Raw genomic sequence first — 16,192 nt, forward strand, 5'->3', positions numbered from 1 at the left:
GACTTAATGATGTCTTGGAGAAGAGTTATAACGTCCCTTAGATTGTTAATGAGGTGTTAAACAAGTGTTAAGAAGGTTCCATAAGGATTGGAGATCGAACGAGTCGACAAGAACGAGTTTCGGAAAAGCTAGGCATTATTTTGTCCAAAATACTGGCCGTATAAAATATACTGGCCGTATGTTAGGCCGTATATTCTGCCCAAAATGGCAGCCCTCACTGGACCTAATCTACAACCACACATACGGTCCATATAAGTTATACGGACCGTATGTTGGTCCGTAGAACTGAGTCGAGTCAGGTTTTAAAATTAATATAAGGACCCCAACCTCATTCAATTCATTTCATTTTCACTCCCCTTCTCTCAAGAACTCTCTAGAATATTTCTCCACACTTCTTCCACAAGAATTCAAGAGAAACTCATGATCAACTTTATCAAACCAAGAGAATCAAGTGTAAGGAACTCATTAGGGTTCATCGAAGGCAAGAAATCCCATTGGAAGTGAACTAGGGTTTTGGCTCAAGTGAAGTATTTCTGCTCAAAGCTCATTCCCACACTATCTAAGGTAAGTTTTATGATCATTCCATATTGTTTAGGGTATTGAGGGGTTGAAAGACTTGGATTATGAAAGGAGATAGAAAATGGGTCATGAATATGAGAATAGTATCATTTTTTAGTAGAAACTTGGAATGAGTCATGATTCTTGATATGTTGTGATTATAATTATGTTATAAATGACATTAAGAACATGGGATAGACATTGTATATGAGTGAATGTAATAGTGTGCTATGACCATGGTTATGGATAATTAGAAGTGAATTAGGAAAATATGGATAATGTAGGTGAATAAAGGTTATTGCTTATGATGTTGTGAGTGTTATTATAGACATTTGGGAGTTGATATATGATATGGAGAAAGTTTTATAAACAAAGGAGATGCTGCCCAATTTTCTCTAGCTTTAGTCAAGTATACTAAGCTATCGATTATCTAATGTTAGTATAAACTCTAAGGTAGAAACGTAAGCATTGAAGGAGAACGTTCAAGCGATAGAATAGCTAACCAAAAAGGTATGTAAGGCTAACCCTTCTTTCAATAAGGCATGGTTCTTTGGCTATATATCTATCCTTTCATGAGTCTATAATGCCCTCCAACTGATTCTATCTTTAAAGTTACTAAAGCTCATGATTTCTCGTTATGTTTACGATTCTACTAAATTCCTTATATGATGGGTGATCCTCTAAGGATAGACGTAATGAAACAATGATGATAATGATGTCGAAGATGCTTATGAGCTCTTATGTATATGTGTCTATGTATGACTATTATGTAACACCGAGCTTATATGGCCGGGTATGATATTTATTGCACGCACACCACTGCAGTTGGGTACGGCTAACACTGAGCCTTGGTAGGGCCAGGTATGTATTACACCGAGCATTGTCATGGCCGGGTACGTGAATCACCGAACCTTCATGGTCGGGTATGCTGTGGTCATGAATATAGTTATGAAACCTGGTCATGAATATGGACATGAAAATGTATATAAATACGGATACGAATATGGGTACGGATATGGATGTATGTATATGCTTATGTGTATGCACACAAACACGCATTAGAAATGGAAGGTCCCTATGAAAGACAAGTAAGTGTTTATGACGATGGTTCTACTACCTTCCATCTTATGCTATTTCTTAAGTTGTCTCTTATGCTTCTATAATGATGTTGATTATTCTTTACATACTCAGTACATTCTTCGTACTGACGTCCTTTTGTTTCTGGACGCTGCGGCATGCCCGCAGGTGGACAGGGAGACATGCTTAATCCATAGCCTCCTATTCAGGGACCACATAAAGGAGCTCCATTTCATCCGGAGCTATATCTTTTGGTATCTATTCTTTTGTGTACATACTTATGGGCATGGCGGGGTCCTGTCCCGCCTATATGACGTGACATACCTTTCTTAGAGGCTCGTAGATACTTGTATATAGTTAGATGTCTTTAGCCTTGTCGGCTTATAGTTTTGTTTATTACTTTGATAGCCTCGTCGACTAGTGTACATTGACATGGGCATGGTTATTAATGATGATATAGATGTATTATTGCCCAATGAGATTAACATGAATGATGGTAGGAATTATGATTAAGCTATGTGACTCATCTAGATGTAAATGTAAATGTGCGATAAGAGGTGCCCGGGTGGGTTGGCACCGAGTGCCCGTCATGGCCCTCCGATCGGGTCGCGACGCCATTGCCCATCGTCATCCATGATCTTTTTGATAGTTAGATTTCTTTTTCTATCCTTTATGACACTGTGGAAGTAAGCAGAGTTGATATCTCCTTCTTCTAGCCATTTAATCCTTGATTTTTGTCTCAGTAATGAATCCTGAATCTTAAGAAATCTGGTATACTGAGCTCTACATCTTGACAGATTGCACCTGTTAACCTCAGGGTTGTCTGTTATGTTGTTTTCTTCCATAATCCCTATTTGGGCTTCAAGTCTCTTAGGTTCTTCAAAAATATCTCCAAAAGCTTGTCTAGACCAGACACTAAGGGACTTGCAGGTTCTTTTGAGCTTTTGATGGAGGATATATAGGGGGTTACCATAAACAGGTTCTTCCCAACCTTGCCTTATCACTTCCTCATAATCCACATGCTTAGTCCAAAAGTTGAGGAATTTAAAGTACTTTATGAACTGCACAGACTCACTATTAAGTTTCAAAAGCAAAGGTTCATGATTAGAGCATGATCTTGATAGATGAGTAACAGTGCAGTCATTAAAAGAGTCAAACCATTGAGAATTGTAGACTAGTCTGTCTAGTCTTTTCCATATAGTATAAGGGGGGTCTCTGTTGTCACACCAAGTATGTTTGGCACCTGAGAATCCAACATCTTGGAGGCCACAATCCATGAGGCAATTAACAAAATCCAGACTTTCCTCCATTCTATGATGCCTTCCTCCAGTTTTTTCATCTTGAGAGCAAATGACATTAAAGTCCCCAACAGCTCCCCATGGTTTTGTAAAGTTAAAAGCAATCTCTCTAAGCTATGCCCATAGTTCCTCTCTTTGTCCCACAGTATATTTTGGATAGATAACAGATAACAGGAAAGAAGTTTCATTAGGGCAGTTAACTCTTAGCAGAATATGTTGCTCTTTGTCTTGAATGATGTCTACATGGATAGTATTATTCCAGAAGATCCATATCTTGTTGGTGTAATTGCTATAAGCATCCCCCTTTTCCATTTGTATTTGTGAAGTTTACCATTGTCAACTAGTGGTTCCTGCAAATACATTAAAGGAATTTGGAATTGATGTATCATGAGATTTAGTCTTTCTAAGGATCCAAAAGATCCTATCCTTTTTTTGTTCCAAGAAATGATATTAATCATTATTAACATTGGTGGAAGGGACTATTTGTTCAGAGTTTTGTATTGCTGCAGTTTCTTCCTCATTATTGAAAAAACTACCAGTGTTGAGACTGTTCCTTGGAGACAAATTGTTGAAATATATGATGATTTGCTGGACTTTCCTGAGCTTATCGTGGGGGAATTCTTCATTATCATGACTCCTGATTATCTCATCATCTGATTTGGATGAGAGATTGTCTTCTTCAGCACATTCCATGAGCATGTCAATGTCCATGGTTTTATCAACAATGCTTCTCTCTTGAAAGTGATCCAGAACCTGAATGAAACTTTCTTCTTCATCTGGTCGGTCAGGATCAAGTAGGGTACCTTGCTCAGTAGTAATATCAACTACTTGATGTCTGATCTTAATACCAAGCTCTATCTCCTGTAAACCTATTTTTTCCAATCTATGTGCAGAAGCTTTTAAAATCCTCTGAATGTCAATCTGGGGAATTTCTTGGAGAGTATTTCTTTTGATGGTGATCACCTCTCTATTAAGTAACTGTTGTTGAATCTCATCTTTAAAGAGAACATTTTTAGGGATGGAAACTTTGTCTTGGAACTTCTTTAGTTTCTTTGTCAACAACGCCAGTTTTTCCTGATTGACATAGACTACGTTGGCAACATCATTCTGCATTTGTTCATCCACATTTTTTAGAGATGGTGTAGCAAGATTTTTGTTGCTTCTGCTGGTCCTTACATTCATTTTTCCAGCATAGGGATTACTCAAGACCTTCTTTTTGTTAACCTGAGCTTTGTCCCATCTAGTACTCTTTGGGACTGGTTGCACTGCTACTTCTTTTTGCAACTGTTCTCTTGTATCTTTAGGTCTTTGCTTGTCATATGTTTCCTCAGTCTTCTTTTGACTTTGAAGATTATTGAACCTGTTGTTGAAACTCAAATTAGAGCTGCTGGTGTCATTTTGATGGCCAGAAGTCCTGGACCATTTATTGTTATTGCCCCCTCTTCCTTTTCTTCTTTCCATATGATTCCATGTCTTAGTGTTAGGATTCTGCAGTTGACCATTATCACTGCTTCTTTGATCTTGTGCCTTGGCACCAGTTACGCCATTGTTGTTAGCCCTTTGAAAATTATTTTCTTTCCAGTATTGAGCTTTCTGATTATTGTTGCCTTTGTTCCCCATGTTTTGCTGTTTTTGATTTCCTCTTTTGTCAATATGAAGAGCATTTTCATTTCCAGTGTTGGTCTCTCTTGGGGCACTTTGCTCAGGGTTCAGGATTCTACAAGAGTTTATACAGTGCCCTTCGATCTTACAATGTGAACAAAATAGGGGAATGGTTTCATACTCAATTTTTTGAGTAAAATTTTCTAAGTTCCCAAGAGCATTCCTGACTTCAACAGTTAACTCATGGATCAAAGGTTTGGAGAGCTCTATTTCAACTCTTAATTTAGCAGTAGAAAGCCTAGTTTTTGATAGAGTTGCTTTGTCCATTATAATGGGATTGCCTATTGGTTCCATGATTCTACAGAGAGCATCCCCTTCATAATAATGCCAAGGTAGCTCAGGTAGGTTAATCCAAATCGGAGCAAGGGGGGTTTCTTCTCCAGTTCTAAACTTAGTAGACCATTTTTGAATTTTCATGGAGTTTTCACCCATGAAGGTAATGACATCATTAGATTCTATGGAATTGAAATCCTCTTCATTGTCCACATCAATAAACACATATTTCAAATCCTTTGACCCAATTTTGGTAATGCCTTTTATGGGGATAATTTTGGGAAATTCAAAGACGATTCTTTCAATAGGGGGTCGGGTTTTAGAGAAAATACCGATGAATGTCCATTTGCAAGATTCTGCAAGGAGCTCATTTTCCTCCTCAGTGAAGACCACCACTGTCTTACCCTTCCACTATTTCGTGTTGGTGATGTTGCAGTTTGAACTTTCCTTTCTTGATGTTTTGGGGGTTTAGGGTTAGGGCTCCAGCATAGGTCGCCGCCCCCACCTTTCCTTGATTAGGTCCTAGAGAATGGTCTTTTTGAAGAGTAGGGGTTTTAGAAGAGCTTCCTGCTGTCATCGGATCGGGTGGTCTGGGGGTTTATGGAGTGGGGGTCCAAAAATGTCAATAGAGATGCTCATGGGGTAGAGCAGGAGGGGAAAGTCGGTGAAGTTGGTCGGAGATTTGCTTAACGGCTAGAAACTAGCTATTAACGATAGTTAATAGTCGTTGGTCTTTGACTTGCACGGAGAGAATTTAGTGATGAGGCAGAAAGTCCAATTTAAGCCCCTTATTCACTTCCACTAAGTCCCACATATCTTGTATCATACGTCTGTTAGCATGTTTCAAACATTCTGTTACGCTCATGTGAGTATCAACTAGTTACAAAAGGTTACAGGGCACGGGCTTAAAAAAATTCAAGCTTCCAAAATTGAAGAACTATGGTGTTCTTGATGAAGAAAAAGAATTAGAGAAGAAGCGGAAGAGTAGAAGGGTTAAAAAGGTTATTTTATTTTCCTTTCCTATAAAATACTCCCTCTGTCCTAAAAAAATTGTCTTACTTCCCTTATCAGTTTGTCCCAAAAAGAATGACAAATTTCTATATTTAGAAAAAAATTTAACTTTATGAGATGATTTATAGCCACACAAATATTTAATGTTTATTCTGGACCATACATTTCTAAAATCTTCCTTTATTTCTTAAACTACCTGTTAAGTCAAACTAAACAATCTTTTTGGGACGGAGGGAGTAAAAGAAACCCACTTTTGCATAACTTTAGAAGGGGGAAAAAAATTGAATAATAGTCCCCGCCAACGAAAATGAGTCATGACATATTATGTTCTTGGAAATCGTCAAAAAATGTACATATATTTTCAGGTGCTGACTTTTTCTATACGCCCTTTTTCTAGCTTCAAAATTCCTTGGTCTACGATGACATCGTGAACTTCTCAAAATTGTCGTCTTAAAAATAAAATACTAGGAATCAAAATTAAAAGTCCAAGAGACTAGTATGGCATGCTTGCGTGACTTATCATACTTCATTAGTCTATCCAAATCCTAAGTATGTATCCCAAGATTACGTTTCAACCTTTAGACCTTGGTGTCTATGTTGTTTATATAATCTAATCTTCAACAAGTACTGTAACGTGAATATCTATCTGACTTAGTATGCATACACAACTTGCCAATTGTAAACTTTTTGTTGCTTTGTTCCGGTCCTAGCCTTATTATTGAATATCTGACTTAATGTACATACACGGTTCCAGCGCCCAATATATAAATATAATAGACCAGAAGTTGCAGATAAATTATACTAGTATCATTCTGATCACCCTCTTTTATAATCCTTTTTATGTTATACCAGCAGATTCTTTTGTAGAAACCGTTTAATTAATCACTACTATATTAGTCTATATACCCAAAGAGAAATAAAAAACAAAAGAGTTGTAAGGATTTTATTTATTAGGATCATCTAGCTGCAATTATGGAAGGAGCTAATAATAACAAAACAATTGTCATGGGTCCGCAGTTTTGTTCTCCTCAGCCTCTTCAACTATCAATAAAGAAGAAGGTTTACTTCTTGCCTGGGCATGGATATGAAGTTAAAGATGATTTTGGTAATATTGTTTTCACTATTCAAAGTGTTGTTGGGTTATTTCGTAGCAAGGTGCTCATCTTTGATGCTGCTGATGTACCAATTCTCACCCTAAAAAGAAAGGTATGTCAATTTTATCATTGTTGTTTTTGCAAAGAGAATATGAAAAACACTGAGAGAAACATAAAAGTACAAATTTTAACTAAAATATTACTCTCTCCGTCTTAATTTAAGTATCTTACTTTTCTTTTAAGTCTTGTCTCAGAAAAAGTTCCTCTTTCTATATTTAGTAAGTTGACAATTCAAATATATTACCTGACAAGTCCATAACCACAAGATTCAAAGGACATTTTAGTATATTATACATATCTTTAATTTAGGTCTACGAGATTCAAAAGTCTCTCTTTATTTTTTAAACTCCATGCTAGTCAAACTAAGACACTTAAATTGGAATGAAGGTAGTAGTAAACAAGATGGTGCTGTTGTAGTTTATCTTCTCCTTCTATGACTAAAGTATTACTCCTCCGTCATTTTTACTTGTCCGTAGTTTTTGACTTGGCATACTCTTAAAGATCAATAAAAATTATTTTACTATATATATATCACCCCCTCGTTATTATAAATCATCTAAATAATTGAAATCAATTGAATATACTTTAAAATAAGGGAAGCAAACGTAATACCGCAAACCATACGAGAGGTTAGTGTTATAAAATCAAACTTGGAGGGAGGTCCATAAAATTATTCCTTGATATAGTTATAGAAATAGACATTTTAAGTGGAAAATGTATTATTACCGAAAAATTAATCGTGTTTACAAAATTATGTATGGAGAATTCATTAAGCTTTTATTTCGAAAACGTCTCAAATAATGGAGTACTTGTCAACGTGTTGATGACATTTATTTGATGCAGAATTTTACGTGGCATAGCACATGGCAAGCTTTTACGGGAGACAGCACACATGAAAAGGACCTCATATTTAGTGCCAAGACTTCTTCAATGTTCCAATTTACCACAAACTTGGACATTTTCTTAGCCAATAGTATATCAGAACAAGTTTGTGATTTTAGGATGAAGACTAGCTATATGGGGTCAAAATGTGATATTTTTGCTGGACAGTCATCCACTCTAATAGCTCAGGTAAAACTATTTCCTACCCACTTTTTTTTTTTTTTTTTTTTTTTTTTTGCTAGCTAGAAAGAGAATATTTATATGATAATTAAACCGAATAAGTATATAGAGTAATCAGTAATGAATGTTGATTGCATGCACTTCTCATAAGATTCATAATTCTAATTCAATAGATATAAAGTGCCGTTATACTTCTTTGTTTTCGTATAATATGACATTCTCCTTCTTATTTTGTTCTAAATTTTTACATTTGTAAACTCTTTAATTTTATACTTCTTATTGTACCTTTAATGATATGTTTTTATGGTTATAAAATATAATAGCATATTCAGGATCATAAATTCTATACTTACGATATATATTCAATTCTTTTATGTTATAAATTTCCTATGTAATCAAACACTGTCATATTATAAAATGAAACCAAAGTGTACTAGTTTATCCATTGTGACAATGTCTGCGGTGTAACACCGATAGCATATTGAAAGAATTTAAATTAATACTACATAGTGTAGTACATTTTATTGGAATGAAGGCAATGATTCACATCTATATTTCTTGGCCTCTATTTTTTTTTTTCCATCACTTGTTTTTTCTATTTCATACCTAACACTTAGATTTATTTATTTAATATCATTTTCCAATTTCGTCATTGCAGATGAATAAAAACAATACTGCAGGAAGTATATTCCTAGGAAGAGACAAATTCATGGTGAGAGTGAATCCGAGCGTGGATCATGCCTTCATAGTTTCACTTATAGTTATCCTCGAAGAGATCACGAGCTCAGCGAAAAGCAGCAGTCATTCCTCAACACACTAATGGATCTAGCATTTTTTTTCCTTTGTTGATTCTTTGGCCATTTTTTTTAGTATATTGGTGTGAATATGATATTCGACATTTTATATTGTTTGCGTCATGTTTCGAGCTTTAATCTTATTTGTTACATTAAATTTAACAATCACACATGTTACCCATAAAACTGAAATCGACTAGTACCACCTATTTTAAATAAATTTTCATCCTAGAAAGCTTTCAGCAGTGAAAAACATATCTTTAACCCCAAAACAACGTGAGCCACATAACTTTTTAAATTTTCAACCCAAATCGAAGAAGTTCTCAAATATAAAAACAGAGCAGTTTCCAATACATTTCAAAAATCTGAATTAAAAACATAGAATATTTAAAAAAAAAAGAACAAGAAATCATACTTAAAAAATTCATCTCTAAAAGAGAAAGAAAAGAAAGAGATAGTGAGATTGAGCGTGAGAGAGAGAGAGAGAGATGTGCATATCATATACACTAGTGTATACATTTTAAAGCTACCTTAACATACAATGTATAATTGATGTATACACAATGTATATTTGTATAAATTTAGTGATTATACAACATAGACTAATTAACTGTAAAACTTGACATACACAAACACACTCAAGACACACACAATTTACACTCCAGATACACAAAACACTAGAATCAATTGATTATAATGCGAATCTATGGTAGAAATTTTATCTTAGGGTTAAGGATTGAACCTTGGCCCGCTTTCTCTTTTAAAACCCTCTCAAGGGATCATATAAAGTTAGATATACTTTTCTCTTTGCCGCAATCCCTTTTTATATTTAGTGAAAAACTAGACCCACAAACACCCCGTGCGTCACATAAGCATCACACCAGGCAAACTTAGAATTTCTCCTAGATGTTGTGTGACTCACAACTATAGTGCCGCAGTATTGAAATTATTCTGTTTTATCTCATGCGACGCACACTCATGTTCAGGTCCTCGGGATGTTGTATTTTGTCAGTTTTAAGTATTTTAAGCCCCCTAATTGCTTTCACCAAGTCCCACGTCGTACCGTACGTCTGTTAACATGTTCCAAACACGATACTGCCCTCAAGTGAGTATCAACTAGTTATAAAAGATTATGGAGAGTTACACAAACAAGATTCAAGCTTCCAAAATTGGAGAACTATGGCGTTCTTGATTAACAAAAAAAAAAAAAGAGTTAAAGAAGAAGGGGAACAATATTTGTGTCATTCCTTTTACAAAGAGAGAGATTCAAGAGAAATTACGGATATAATTTATAATTTATTAGGATCATCAAGCGTATATGGAAGGAGCTAATAATAACAGAACAATATTTGTGAGGGGCCCACAGTTCTGTTCTCCTCGGCCTCTTCAACTATCGATGAAAAAGAAAAATTACTTCTGTGGTGGCTATGGATATGCAGTTAAAGATGCTTATGGTAATCTCATCCTCACTATTAAAGAAGTGTTGGGATTCTTTAGTCGTAGCAAGGTGCTCATCTTTGATGCTGCTGGTATACCAATTCTCACCCTAAAAAGCAAGGTACGTACGAGATCGATATAATCAAGTTTAATTTGTTCTTAGATATGTTCCTTTTTTCGGAAATATAAGTAAACACTAGTTGATTTCATTAGGATCGAAATAACAAGGTGTCATGCTGTCTTGTTAAAATATCTTATATAGGTGGTTTAAGAGATGAGTGTCACTTTATATGTATTTTTTTATCCTCCCCTCACAGCCTATTTTTGAGGTGAAGTTGAGGCAAAGATCCATTTCTTTACACTTCGCATCGTAAAGAGACTCATCCAATTATTATTTCCCGATAGTGGGCCCCATATTAAAATTGCCCACGCACCAGATTTCCAAAGACTGGGCGTGAGGTGGGTTTTAAAATATCCCACATATGTGGTTAAGCAATGAGTGTACTCCTTATATGGATTTGGGCAATCTTCTCCTCATGAGCTAGCTTTTGGGGTTGAGTTAGAACCAAGATTCATTTCTTTACAAATCTAATAATTGCGAACCTTGAATGATGATAAATCAGAAACAAAAAAACTCATAATAAAAGAGACATACTCCCTCCGTCCCAATTTATGTGCCACCTTTCGAATTTCAAGATTCAAATAAGTCTTTATTTGACCGTACTTTTTTAATATATCATTTGAATATTTTGAATTAATAATTACTGTGACATATGTTCCTTTTACGTAGTTTTCAAATATGTAAATTTTATTTCAACAACTTAAAGATTCTATGCTCGAATTCACGGTCAAAATCAAATTATTTGACTCTCGATATCCAAATTGTGCCACATAATCTGGGACAAAGGGAGAAATATACTTTAATAAGGTTTGAGCAATTGACCTACATATGAGAAAACTAATATTAAAAAAAGTATAAAAACTATTGAGAGAATAATCTTCCCCTAAACAAGACTCTTTTAATAATCATAAGAAAAAAAATTACTAGTTTTCTTTTTTAGAAATAAAACACAATTATTATGGTTAAATTTCATAAAAGTACAACTTAGAACAGTATATTACATTTACATAGCCAAATTAAAAAATTACAATCATGTAGCCTTACAAAATATAGCCCAAATGTCCAAAACTCAGATTTGTTCAAAGAAAACTACATATTTCACCATCTACCAGTAGTTTGATGATTTTTTTCTTATTTCGTTTTTCATTCCTAAATCAGATCGCTTCTTTTGTTTCATTATTTTTATTTTTCATACTTATTTGTTCTGAAATTCACCAAGAAGGAAAAAAATACTATTTTCTTGAACTTAAAAAACTCTTATACATTCTTATACACTAAATATAGTATAGATACACTCTTATACACTGGTGTATATATACAATTATACAATATTATATAGAGTTATACACAATTATACATACTTATACACAACTATACAAATTTATACACCTGTATATATAATGTTTAATCAATGTATCTACATTGTCTATGTGTGAATAAACATAGATTCTTCACATTTACACTAGAAAACACATGTTATCCACCATTAAATCTCCATTTCAATACCATATTCACCGCACCCAAGAAGAAGAAGTCATAAATCCACAAATGTTCTCCAATTTAAATCTCAGATCTGAAAGTTCATCGAAAAATTATTGATGAATCTGACAAAAAAAGATTCTCCGATGATCTCACTCCTTTTCTTCATCTGCTAGCGATGGATCTGGCCGAAAAACGTTTCTCCGGCGTTGTCTCTCTCTCTTCTTTCAGATCTGCCGTTCGAATCTGGTTAAGAATGTGACATTAACTTATTTTGAGTATGAAGATGAACTTGGGCCAGATCTGACCTTTTGAATTTGGTTAAGAATGAAAAATTAGAGAGGGGAAGAGAGAAAGGGTGGAGAGCGAGAAATAAGTATTGACAATGACACAGATATGGGCCTATTCGGGTAATAAATAAAATATGGGCTAAAACGGGTAATAATTTTGTACAAATAGACATACAGTGTTATGCCTGTTTGGTTACCAAAAATATTTTTCAATTTTCTCAACTTTGCTCAAAATTTTTGGATTCCTAGCAGGAGTAGAAAAAACAGGTTCCACAAATAACATTCTACACTAATTGTGTCTTCTCCCCCCTCCAACACACTTCATCTTTACCCTCACCTTCGTAGCCGCCGCCCCCCCCCCCCCCCCCAACCCTTCCCCCATCCCACCAACCCACCTCCACCCCCATGCCCACCTCCTATAGTTTTTCTAGATTATATGTAATACTTTTAGAATAATTTTTTAACTTATGTATCGAACATAAAAAATAAAAAACCCACTTATTTTCTGAAAAATATTTTTGTTCATATCGAACGCATCCTATATTGTCATTCTCACACTATATTGTCGTTGTTGTTTTTGCAAAGAGAAAAGAAAAACAGACACACATAAAAGCATAAATTTTAACGAAAATATTAAACAAAATTTGTAAATTTGTAGTTTGTCTCCACCTTCGTAAAACCTGATTCCACTTTAGTACTAAAAAAATGCGTACATTTCAGAAAAAGAGGAACAGGCGCTTAAAATAAAAATATATAGAATTCCTCTATAGTTCCAAATTTTAAAGAATGAAATAAGGGACGATCTTGTGTGGGGCAGATATTCTATAGTTACTAGTCCTAGTTCAGGTGAAAATGAAAGTATCAAACAAGTTTAAGGGGGTCACTTACGTATTTGGCCTTAAATTAATTATTACAAATAAATTAAAATAAGGTAAACAAAAACGTAATATCACAAAACAAAAACTAATGTTATAAAATCAAATAAGAAGGAAGGTTCTGAAATTATCCCTTGAAATAATTATGGATCAAAAATATTAGTTTGAATATGCATTATTGCCGAAAATTAACTTTGTTTACAAAATTATGTATGGAGAAAACATTCTTTCTAAAACTCGTCTCAAATAACAGAGTACTTGTCTTTAAAGTTAGGCAGAACTCATCGGGAGCCTCCTTAAACGGATACGATCTTTCACCTAAACACTCCAACTAAATCCTGTTTCATGTAGACACCTGAGGTGGACCCCGACTATGTCATTTAAACTCTTTTCAATGATCTTGACAAGTTTTGTGGATTTCACACCAAATAGGGGTGTGGAAACGTCAAAAATCAGATTTTTGAAAATTTCCTTCTTCATTCTTTTTTATTTTCTTCTTTCTCCAATTTTTTTGCTACCATCTTCTTACCATCACCAAGATCACCGTCGTTGCTATCACTATCGGAAAAGAACATCAATTACATTTTAATTCAACTTGATTTCTTGCTCTCTCTCCTAGTAAAAAGAAAAGGAAAATCAAAGGAGCTCATCGAATTACCATTAACGGCTTCTTTTGAAAGCTTGAAGATTTAAAACGAGATTTTGAGAAATTAATGTTTGGGTTGTCTTCAGGTATTCATGGAGAATCTTTAGCTGAAGTTATAACAAATTTGGAGGAGTTTTTCTTGAAATTTTGAATTAAAATCGTGATTGGAACAAGAACACACATGAAGATGGTGAAGAACACCAAGAACATGACTTCCGGATTTTTCTTTTGTCAGTAATTTTTTTTTTTGTGTGTGTTAATAATGTGTAGGGTTTAGAAAATAGATTTTTTTTCTTTTTTGAAATATTAGTTTTTACTCAAAATTTATTTTTTATATTATAATGGGATCAAATGACACGTGTTTTAACTTAATTTTACACAAACATTGACTCACTTCAGATGTCTAAATGAAACAAGATTTAGTTGGAGTGTTTAAGTGAAAGATCGTGTCCACCGCAGTGGGCTCCCGATTGGTTCTGCCTTAAAGTTAACGTGTTGCTGAAATTAATTATTTGGCATTTTTTTGCGCGGATTGCCCTTCTTTTGGGGTGGTCTTTAAATTTTGTCCCTTATATTTGCGTCTTTAAATTATGCCTCTCATATTCGTTGGTCTTTAATTTTTGCCCTTCGCATTGCAACTCTGAGCGTTCACGCAGAAATCATGAGGTTCTGAGTTCGAACCCCCGCTCAAGCATAAATTAAAAAAAAAAAATTGCAAGGCAAGGTTTGGGTCGCGTGTATGCCGGACCCGGCATACTCTTGTTAAGGAATTACCAAATTTATGCCGGACCCGGCATAAGCTTGTGAAGGAATTACCAAAGTTATGCCGGACCCGGCATACTTATGCCAAGTCCGCCCATATGGCAAAAGTATGCTTGGGCCGCATAACTTTAATAATTCCTTCACAGGCCAGTACTTGGGGGCATAGCGAAATTTAAACTCTGTCTTGCGAATTTTTTTTAAAAATTTTGACTGTGTGAGGGTTCGAACCTAGAACCCATGAGTTTTAGGCGAAGGGCAAAATTTAAAGATTTCAAATATGAGAGGCAAAATTTAAAGACCACCCAAAAGAAGGGCAATTATGTGAATTGCCCATTATTTGGTGCAGAAGTTTACGTGGCATAACAGATGGCAAGCGTTTAAGGGTGACAGCACAAATAAAAAGGACCTCATATTTAGAGCTAAGACTCCTTCAGTGTTCCAATTCAAAACAAACTTGGACATTTTCTTAGCCAGTAATGTATCAGAACAAATTTGTGATTTTAGATTGAAGGCCAACTACATGGAGTCAAAATGTGATATTTTTGCTGGACAGTCATCCACTCTAATAGCTCAGGTAAAAACTATTTCATGCTCTTTTTATGTTTGCTAGAAAGAGAATACTTATATGATAATTAAACCAAACAAGTACATATTACTACTATATATAAGGGACAATAAAAGGGTATTTGTAGTCCTCACATAAATTTTCAATTTAATGTCAAATTTTTCAATTAATTACTTCTAGATCCCAAATTTATTTTTAAAGTTAAATTTATTTTTTGTTCTTATGTATGTCTACTTTACTAAATTTGTAGGACCTCTTACGTTATTTCCCATGTTACCTTCTTTTACTGATCTTATCTGTTAATCTAAAAGACAACTATTTCTTTGCTAGATATTTTGGCTTCTTGTTGCTCTCTCGTTTTCTCCTTTTTCATTTGTTGCTTATTATTCTCTGATTTTTTTCTCTCATGTTCTTGGTTCGTTTGTTTTTAGATTTTGACACATAGGCATTTCTTTTAATTTATATTTGTATTATGGAATCTGAGAATATATTAAGAAAACTCTTTAACTTGCATGTAGGCATTTCTTTTACTTTTTTATACTTGAATGATTCATATGTGTTTGGAAAGATTTATATTAAGACAATTTCAAGATTTACTTTAAAAGAATTATTTAGTCTTTTTGACTATTTTATCTAAAATATTTGCTATTTTAGAAAATCAAGATATAATTAATTATTTTTTCTGCCTTTACCCTTACTCTATAAACATGGAGAGAGATTAATATGGTGAAAGACAGATTAATATCAACTGAGAATAAAAAATGTACATAAGGTAATTTAGTTAAATTATCCTTTTAGTTAAAATTTTAAGAATGTAATTTTAATTGAATAAAAAAAAATTATAAACAATTTTATATATCGCTTTTGAAATATCTATGATATATTATAAAGATAGAAAGTAAAATTTATTAAATGATGCCATATATTGTTGAAAATGAAGACATTGTTATCAGTTAAGATCGGGATATCTTTAAAATCTCTTGTTTGGTTAACTAAAATATTTTTAAATATAAAGTATATATGAAGAATTAAATTTTATCGATTCTTGAGGTTCATTTTAATAAATATAGGTTATTTCTTGAATTTCGTTTAAAACTAAGGTTAAAGATCACATTTAACTACCATAAA

The 16,192-nt window shown here is 34.0% G+C and overlaps 2 protein-coding genes across 2 annotated transcripts; both read left to right on the forward strand.

Moving 5' to 3' along the window:
* The first annotated feature begins 6,669 nt into the window (after window positions 1-6,669).
* LOC132058413 (protein LURP-one-related 10-like) lies at window positions 6,670-9,003 on the forward strand. Its single transcript, XM_059450922.1, has 3 exons — window positions 6,670-7,085; window positions 7,877-8,104; window positions 8,754-9,003. Exons 1-3 carry the CDS (start codon window positions 6,852-6,854, stop codon window positions 8,913-8,915), a joined length of 624 nt encoding a protein of 207 aa, XP_059306905.1. The 5' UTR covers window positions 6,670-6,851; the 3' UTR covers window positions 8,916-9,003.
* Window positions 9,004-10,112: 1,109 nt separating this feature from the next.
* On the forward strand, window positions 10,113-15,193 carry LOC132058414 (protein LURP-one-related 15-like). Its single transcript, XM_059450923.1, has 2 exons — window positions 10,113-10,447; window positions 14,846-15,193. The coding sequence occupies exons 1-2, from the start codon at window positions 10,208-10,210 to the stop codon at window positions 15,107-15,109; spliced, it is 504 nt and encodes a 167-aa protein (XP_059306906.1). The 5' UTR covers window positions 10,113-10,207; the 3' UTR covers window positions 15,110-15,193.
* Window positions 15,194-16,192: the final 999 nt, after the last annotated feature.

This window comes from Lycium ferocissimum, chromosome 5 (assembly GCF_029784015.1).
Source record: "Lycium ferocissimum isolate CSIRO_LF1 chromosome 5, AGI_CSIRO_Lferr_CH_V1, whole genome shotgun sequence".
NCBI classification, from domain to species: Eukaryota; Viridiplantae; Streptophyta; class Magnoliopsida; order Solanales; family Solanaceae; genus Lycium; species Lycium ferocissimum.

Excerpts from the sequence above, each read along its gene's own strand:
- LOC132058413 (XM_059450922.1), top strand. The coding sequence starts at position 6,852 with ATGGAAGGAGCTAATAATAACAAAACAATTGTCATGGGTCCGCAGTTT. Across the intron at positions 7,086-7,876 it reads TTCTCACCCTAAAAAGAAAG|AATTTTACGTGGCATAGCAC; the intron begins GTATGTCAATTT and ends TATTTGATGCAG. Across the intron at positions 8,105-8,753 it reads CATCCACTCTAATAGCTCAG|ATGAATAAAAACAATACTGC; the intron begins GTAAAACTATTT and ends TCGTCATTGCAG.
- LOC132058414 (XM_059450923.1), top strand. The coding sequence starts at position 10,208 with ATGGAAGGAGCTAATAATAACAGAACAATATTTGTGAGGGGCCCACAG. Across the intron at positions 10,448-14,845 it reads TTCTCACCCTAAAAAGCAAG|AAGTTTACGTGGCATAACAG; the intron begins GTACGTACGAGA and ends TATTTGGTGCAG.